The sequence below is a fragment of the Ruditapes philippinarum genome, unplaced genomic scaffold (genome assembly GCF_026571515.1).
Source record: "Ruditapes philippinarum isolate M1 unplaced genomic scaffold, ASM2657151v2 ctg1658_1_1_1_1, whole genome shotgun sequence".
NCBI classification, from domain to species: Eukaryota; Metazoa; Mollusca; class Bivalvia; order Venerida; family Veneridae; genus Ruditapes; species Ruditapes philippinarum.
Window position 1 is genome coordinate 63119 of NW_026857668.1, and position 8792 is coordinate 71910.

The 8792-nt window shown below is 33.0% G+C and overlaps 1 protein-coding gene across 1 annotated transcript in view; it reads right to left on the bottom strand.

Annotated features, from left to right (window-relative positions):
• The window catches only part of LOC132750544 (bromodomain-containing protein 3-like), a 35796-nt gene extending 27004 nt beyond the window's left edge, over window positions 1-8792 (bottom strand). The window contains exons 1-8 of the mRNA XM_060740538.1: window positions 8397-8792; window positions 4240-4338; window positions 3780-3933; window positions 3132-3293; window positions 2697-2927; window positions 1913-2215; window positions 675-1007; window positions 331-408 (exon numbers count right to left, since the gene is read on the bottom strand). Of these exons, the coding sequence (XP_060596521.1) occupies window positions 331-408; window positions 675-1007; window positions 1913-2215; window positions 2697-2927; window positions 3132-3293; window positions 3780-3933; window positions 4240-4244 (1266 nt within the window). The 5' untranslated portion in view covers window positions 4245-4338; window positions 8397-8792. The remainder of the gene's footprint in view (window positions 1-330; window positions 409-674; window positions 1008-1912; window positions 2216-2696; window positions 2928-3131; window positions 3294-3779; window positions 3934-4239; window positions 4339-8396) is intronic.

Genomic DNA, 8792 nt, shown 5'->3' on the forward strand with positions numbered 1-8792 from the left:
CTAGCTTTTTCTCTTTATAAAAAACAGGTATTTGTTAATATTATGAATATGAATTTAACAAAGACATAGAAAAAATATCTAAATTTGATTTTGGAAATTTTGTTTTACTTTCAACGAACCACTTGTTATTAAGTTGTTATTGTTGCAGCAAATTCCAATTCCAGGAAAGAGGAAAATATTTGCAGATTACAAGACAGATAAGACAAAATGTACATGTTCATGCAGATATATATATATATCTCTTATTATCAAAGGACCAACCGTTCCTTTTTCTACTGTGCATCAAAATCTTTAAAAGTACTTTTGAACACCTTATTACTTAGTACTTACTGAATGTTTCTTTGTAAAGAATTCTTTCACCAGATTAAGACAAAATTTGAGCTGTTCCGTCATTTTACTTTTTTTTGACTGAAAATTAAAAATGCATAAAATAGCTTCATATGATGACAATGCAACACTTTATCAAAACTGCCACATTAATTCACTTTGCAAAGTAACAATCAACTGGGATATAAATACGAATGTCATTTTCGCAAAATATGCCAAATACTTGCTCAGTCAAATGATAGTGAACATATATCAATTAAAATCCCTCATGATGAATAAATGGTTCAATATTTATTTGATCCTTAATGTTTTTGACATAACATTCAAAAAGACAAGTACAAACTTACAGATTCACCCTCTACCCTCGTCTCCTCAGGTAGATCTCGCTTTGGCTTTTTAATTTGTCTATTACTCTCCCTCCGTGCTGGTGTTATTTTAGCAGCAGATCCAACAGGTGTTGAAACAATATTAACACTTCCTCCAACAGGAGTCACAACTTTATTTGGTAACATTTTATTTGGAGTCACTTTTACACTAGAGTTTGTAAGTTTTTTAACTGAACCCATTTTTGGAAGTTTTTCTTCCTTTATACCGTCATCAAAATCTGGCTCATATGGATCAGCTGCCAATGGTGTAATCGGAGTTGTAGTATCAGCCTTTCGTTTTACACCTTTTTTAGTCTGTAGGACATAAAAAGTTCAAGTTACTGGCAAAAATTGAATAAAACAAAACAGCCCAGCAGATTTTCACATTTTTCTGATTTTCAGTTGAAATACAAAGGTATTTCCAAACATTGGAAGTAAATTTTGCTAAATTTTAAATCGGCGCAACTCCTTTCAGCTATTGTTGCAGACAGGATGTGTGATGACACATAGAAATTATTAACTTGTCTTGAGTTTCGCAAAATTCAGATCATTTAAAATAAAACCGTCTTCGATACATGTCACGTTGTTATAAATATATATATAGCAACTAAAAATATTTATTTTCATGTCAAAACATAGGGATCAATAAAGATAAAGTGATTCCTTTTACGAAACTAATGACCTCCTAGCTCAGCAACATGGTATTTGTTTACTTCCTTCTTTAATTGGCAAATTGTATTGAAGTAAATGTTGCATAATTCATACTCAAATTGTAATTTTATTTTGACTTTTAGAATGTGAGAAACAGTGAATGTATATAAACAAATAAAATCACTATCAAGGATCTCTGGACACTCATTTTTTCATTTTGCATCATGATTATCCAAGTAATCAGATACTCGCCCCAGCCCTATTTCACAGTCACAATCTGATTTAAAAATCAACATCATTTTGGAGTTTAAGTCGTTAGAACGTTAGGAGTCTAAAGACTTTTTATTGCTAATGGGAGTGCATCAATGTAGAACCACAACTTATTGTCAAGTCAGACTCAAAGTGCTACATATAAACCCTGAACAGTGAAGTAAAAATAGCCATTAAATATTTATTTGCTAATTGTTGCATCTTCCCCTTCAAAATTAAGTAGTTCAATGTAATCATTTAAAATGCAGTGCAATAGGTAAATGAAATAGTGTTATTAAATAATACACCTTTGTGCTGACCTTTGTTGGTTGTGAAGGCGGCATGACAGAGGACTGAACTCCAGAATTTATTCTGCTGGGATAATCGTTCACCTCTGTCTTTACAGATGCTGCAGAGCTGCTAGCAGCTGGTGTAGATGCATTAACTGTGTCGGTTGATGAAGCATTCGAGGCAACTGATGCCGTGTCTTTTGACTGAGATGTAGTAGTTACCATTGAGGACTCGGCAGAATTCATAGTGTGTGAAGGTACAGATGGGGTTCTTGGACCAAGAATTTTTTTCTTTGGTGGAGGCTTTTTACTGGCAGGGGTCAAGTCTACTTCCTGTTAATACAACACAAAAGACTTACATCAGAACAGTATTATTACTTAATAGAAAAAAACAGATTTTTTCAACTTACGCCTTTTCCCAACAGTATTTCAGTCATATAGGCGGGTAGATTCCGAACCATCATTCCTGGAGAGTTACACCAGTACTAGACTACCTTCCTCCGTGCTAAACTACCAAAGCATCTCCTGGGGATCGAACCCACGCCAGAGAGGTAACTGGATAAGAAGTCATCGACTCTTACTTCTCGACCACGGAGGCGGTAAAACAGATATTAAGTGCAACATAAATACTTCAGTAGTCTGTTGAGAAGATCCACAAAGCGCCAATAATAAAAACAAACTTAAATTTTCATTGTAATAAATAACTAAAACAGCATAAAAAGGAATTTAACATTACTGATTACATAGGAGAGACAGCATTCTATTCACCTTACTGATCAAGAACTTACTATAATCTACAGAAAATCAATCATACCAGTGGTGTGCTCACCTCAGCTGGCATTTGAGCCACTTTGGAGAGAAAGACCTTTTCCAATGTCTGTGCCATGAGGACTATATCTTCACCAGGCTTATTATAGATGTAACAATTTGTGAACATTTGATTAAAGTCCTGTATACATTCTTTGGCTGAAGTGTAGTACTGAGATTCAAGACGTTGTTTAATGGTCCCTAGATCCATTGGATGCTTTATGATGTCAAAGTAATCCTACAAAATATCACAAAAAGTAAAACTTGAAAAACATGCAATAAAATTATATGCAATAAATGTACACTAAAATTACTTGCATCAAATTAAGAAAAGAACATGTCCTCCAAGGACCAATCAGTATCTCTCTAATAATTTTTCAAGTTAAAGTACTTGGCAAGAACTGCTAAATATCAACTTGTCATGAAAATTAATAATTTATACCGGCAAGCCAAGCTTAGCAGGATCAACAGGACAGTGGAATGGCCATGCAAAATGATGCTTCCAAACACCTTTCATCAAAACCACTTTATGAAGATACTGTAACTGATTGGTCTGACGACCTCGTTTGCCACTAGGTGTACCATCAACATGATTCTGCATAGACTGAAATATACAAAAGTCCCTTTATTTAACAAATTTATGCATCTAATGTATTACTTTCCTTTTTATTGACCAAGTTGCACTATAACAAAACAAGAAGTCTTATTGGGCATCTCAGACTTTGCAAAATAACAAGAAAATCAGTCATCATCAGTCTCCCATGCCGTCTTTAAATTTTTCTATTATATCTATTAAACGATGGGCAATTTTGATATTTAACTTTACCATCGGAAAATATAAAAGCCATGAGAATACCATTAATTAAATACCTTTGGTCTCGAAATTTTCTTCCAAATAGTTCTGTCAAGACTTGTGAAATCATCAAAACATTGCATAATTATGTCACTTCAACTTAAGGCATTTTAATTAAATGTATTTAAGTACTTAAATTCATTAATCAGGAGGAACAAAAATGAACTAAATGAAAACATCAAAAAGAAATCATACAAGCAGAAAACAAGAGGCAAAATCTTGCTTCACAATACATACATTGCTTACTTCATTATCACCATCTAGTTTTGCAGAGTCCATCTTTGATGCAGGTCCCCCTGCCCCGGTGTCAATCTCTAGTTTACCAGGCTCACTCATGTTGCTGTATTCACTAGTCGAGTCTCTTCTCACAGGACTGGTCATCGAGTCACCACTTGAAAAATCAAAACATTACTGCATACTAACACACAAATAAACTGTTAAAAAAATCCTTTCTACTCAATTCTTTGTTCTTCACATACTTCAATATTTAAAATTACTAGGAAAACTTAATTTTCAATGTATGGTAACGATAACTAAATTTTACCAAACAATTATTTTGGAAGCAATTTTTACTAGAAGAGCAACATTTGTAGCTTAACTTTTACTGATTAAAGACGCAACAAATTTATTTAGCCGAGACCGGTGAACGTCCTACAAGTTTCATAGCATCTGAAACAGTTACATCAAATCAACTTACCGCATCAAGATTATCTTGCTTGAACAATCATGCCTTATACATTATTGCACTTGTTGCTCCTTGAATAGGAGACTATATTCTAGATCAAACACAAGGAATCTGTGGAAACAAAGTATATAATGTTTAATCTTTTTTTAAGAAAATTTTATACTGGGTTGGCAAAATCAATTGTCCATATTGCCCAGGTTGTTGTCACACAGCCTGTACAGACAAGTGAAAATTTTCCAGAATTTACTATATAAATATCATACAGACAATGAAGTCCAAATCGGATTTTGCTGGACCTGGGCATCTTTATGCGATCTCTTCAACTGTCAATAACAAAAATATAGAACTAATCCTGCTAAATCTTTGTGTGCATATAAATGTTTACATACATTTGCACAGTCGATTTGCATTCCCTGTGATGTGCTACTCATGATTAACAGTTAGAAAAACAAAATATTCTTATACTTCTAACAAAGACTATAAAAAACAAATCACTCTTTTCACACATTTTTACTTAATCTCGAATAAATTCATAACCCCACTTTATTTTTTAGCTTTACTAAAAACTCTTTTCTGCTATTTATAAACTGTTTGTCATTCAGGGCCCTCGATCAACCAAATCTGCGGCCGATATTCGGCCGAAGTCCCCCACCAAAATAGTATGTTTTTTTCCCCCTAACAGAGGTAAAAATTCCCCCTCAAAACATATAAAGTGTTAAAGAGAAAAAATGAAAACTAATGTTGTTTTTTAAATAAAAATCCATCTATTTGACGTTTATTTTGTAAATGGAATATCGTACAGTACATGTCTGCACGTTTCCGTTTGTTTTTTCCCCCAAAATCTACCGTCACATATTGGCCTTTCCTGTAAAAATGCTAAAATTTCAACAGAAATATGCAGAAAAAATCACAATTCCTATCAACAATTTGATTTCAATTTGTTTATTCATGAAATCATTTTTTTTTTTGTCTTCAAATGTTACATCAACCACGGTAAATTTTGCCGTAAATTACAAACTTGTAAGTTTTGTTTTCATGATACTTTATTAAATAACTGATGAAAAATGATCTTATAATAAACAATCAATTTAATTTTATATAATTTACATCAGAAACAACTAGAATTGTGGATGTGTAAACAGAAAACAAACAAATTTTCATTTGTCACATATTTTCGCGATGCCGATTTTTACGAATGTTTTACAAAGTCAAGAAAAGGAAGCTTTGTCTTATAAAAGGGGTGTTAGAACACTAGAAATGTAGTTTATGAATAGAATTTACTTTAGGTCCATGTATTGTTCATATTACTGGAAATGGAGACATTTGTCTGAATGTGTTTCTAAATGCTTATTTTTTTTATTTTTTTTGGGGGGGGGGGGGGGGGGGGGTGGGGGGGGGGGGTTGAATCATAAAGAAAGATAAGCAGCATAAAGATCTGATGGTTTAAGGTGTTAAAAATTTTGCTTCAAATCTTATCAATCACTTCTGAACAGTTTAGTGTTACCTATTTGGGATTTTTTTTTTTAAAATAATATGCATGTAAATAAAAAACAGCTGATATTTAAATAAGTTTATTTGATATTTGACCATAAAAGAAAAAGAGGAAAATTCCCCCCATACACCAAAATTCCCCCTGCTGAGGGTAGCGACCCGCTTCCCCCAAATTGGATTGAGGGCCCTGTCATTTCAACTCATTTGTAGGTCAATGTTCTTATGCAAATAACTTAGTTTCGAAGTCAAATTTTTAGAAACAAACATTATTTTACTCTAAATGAAATTAACCAATTGAACATATATAAAGTTGTTTTTTATAACACGGGGCTTTAAGTGTTATTTGTTAAATTTTGTGTTATTAATTGTATCGTCTAATGAATTAGTGATTTATTAAATTTTAACGGCCTACCGCTTGAAGAACCTACCACATATATTTTAGATACAGTTAAACAGCAAGAAGTCAAATTGCAAAAATTACAACATCCCATCTAAGAGTACTCTGGGTCGACGAAATCTGATTTTGACTTGTCCATTTTTATCTGAAGCATTTCTCATCTTGTCTGTATGATATCTATTTATGTAAATTATTGAAACTTTTCACTTGTCAGTATAGGCTTTGGGACACCTTGACCAATACAGAAATGAATTTGTCGCGCCTAGACTTCTGTTGTGTAACTAGCCAGACAGATTGTTTTTCTCCTTTGGTTGGAATAGTGGCTATATATGCAGCACATTGTTAGGTTTCTGTTCATGTCACTTGAATGAGGTCAAAAGTAACATCACATTATTCAAATTTTTCTATGTTTTGTTTTTACAAGGTCATTTTACTGATGGACATTTTGCTCCTATTGAAAAGAATACTATTTCCCACAAGATTTTTTTTTCAGAGTTAATGTACCAAGTAGATTTGTTTTTATTAGACTTTGAAGATATCAACTTATAATCAAGTAATTTATAATTAAATTTGTAATTACTTGGGCAATTTATAACTTTATTAATTAATTACTTAAAATGAAAGAATTTCCTTCCACGAGGGATTGGCGCGATACAAAAATGTTAAAAGAAAATATATCTTCTGTGGTTGAAACCCACATACTCAGTTTCAATGCTGTGGACAGTAGTGCCAGACTATTTGAATACTCATTCAAGCGGAGCTAATATATTAGGGGGATAATACCAGAGTTATCTGGCCCTTTTCATTTATTATAGAAATTGAAACGGCACATATTTGCAGTTTTCACCAGCAAGCAGTTATTGAATTTAACAGGGCTTCCACTAAGTTCCAAAATGTGGAAGTCAGAGACAACAAAATCTCTAAATTTGGAAGTCACACTATATAGATAAAAAAGAATAAGAATGACATTTTGGAAGTCACAAGCAAAATTCAAGGAGTAAATGACTCACAGACTTCCATTAACGGAAGCGCAGATTTAAAATTTTGAATTTACTGGCCTGAATTCCAGTTTTGAACTTCTACAATATATTTAACTAAATTTTCTTAAAATTAACAATGGCCCAAACTAATCGTCACTGGCCATTGGCCACCAGGCCAGTGCTAAATTCAATGACTGCAGCAAGCCCAATACAAATGTTGAGATGTGCTGGTTTGAACTAGTTAATTTTTAAACCACATCTCTCGTACAACAAGTAGAAATTATAAAAAAAAAACCAATCTTGCTTATAGATGCGACCAGCATAGATCAACAGCAGCCTACACAGGGCAAGTACTGTTTGCATTTCAGTTAGTACATTATTTAAATTTTCCCTTAAACTGACTTAAGGTTGGAGAAAAATATTTTACGCATTTTTCAAATTGACAGTTGAACAACAATTCATTTTCACTTAGGTTCATTGACCACTAGAATTTCAAAAATATTTGTCTATTTGAATCAATCCCCTGGATTAGATCCCCGTGTATATTTCAGTAGTAAAACTTATACCTAACAGACTGAAGAAAACAGAATGAACCTTACAATATACTCGTAGTTTAGGTCCAGAATACCACCCTAAATGGAAATTATACCTTCCCTGGCACTTAAATTTTTATGCAATTTTTCAAAAATTAATCCACAAAATCAACAGAAATGAACATTCATTACAAATGTTAACCAGACATATAATTTGACCTGTCTAACAAATATCATATGGTTAAAATATATATGCAAATAGGCAGCTTCCCGTTATATTGCTTCCTCAGAAAAAGAATTAAGCAAATGACAATGAGTCACCGGCATAATTAACCTCCACTTTCACATTAACAGTTGTAAATATATTCAAAACATTTGATTATATTCTACAATATACATGAACAACAAGTAAACAACAACAATGGTCAATAAGTACAAAATCAAGCTTCATTTTTGCTCATTTATTTTCAAATTATGTCTGCAAATGACCGACATTGATTGAATCACATTCACACGTATTTAGCTGTAATGAAACATGGAAACTAAACCCTTACTTATCAAAAATGAAGCAGATCAGTTCCTGCAAAAGATGTCATATACATTCAAAGTTCAAATTGTGATTTTGTCATGTAATTTGCAAAATTTCACGGAGCCGAAATGACCGCCGACGTGCCGAAATAATGGCGGATTTCTAAACATTACTTTCGTGACAATATCACAAATTGTGACCTAAAAAAGCATCTAAGGCAAAAAATGAACATATAGTACCATTAGTTGCTCTCTTGGGTATGCTCCTGATACCGTTTAAGTGTTGGATGGCTCTTTGTGTCCATAACTTTGAACGGATTCGTCAGAACACCTATGCCTTCCTTCACCTACTCAGCAATCAGAGCCCAGAGCCGATTATTCCCTATATAAGATGCTTTGAAACGGAGCGTTTTGATTGGCCGAGACAGTCACATGACAATCAATTGAAATCAAAATTTTCAGAATTTTCAATAAACAGGCCGATCAGTTTTCAAAATTAAGTTTCCCATATGTTTCAAAAAGCATTCATACATCCTCGTGAAGTGAAATAATAACAAAAATCGCGATGGTTATATCTTATTTTCATGATTTTGTCGACAGACGCATATGTCGCGTCTTTCTTTTAATGTACTAACA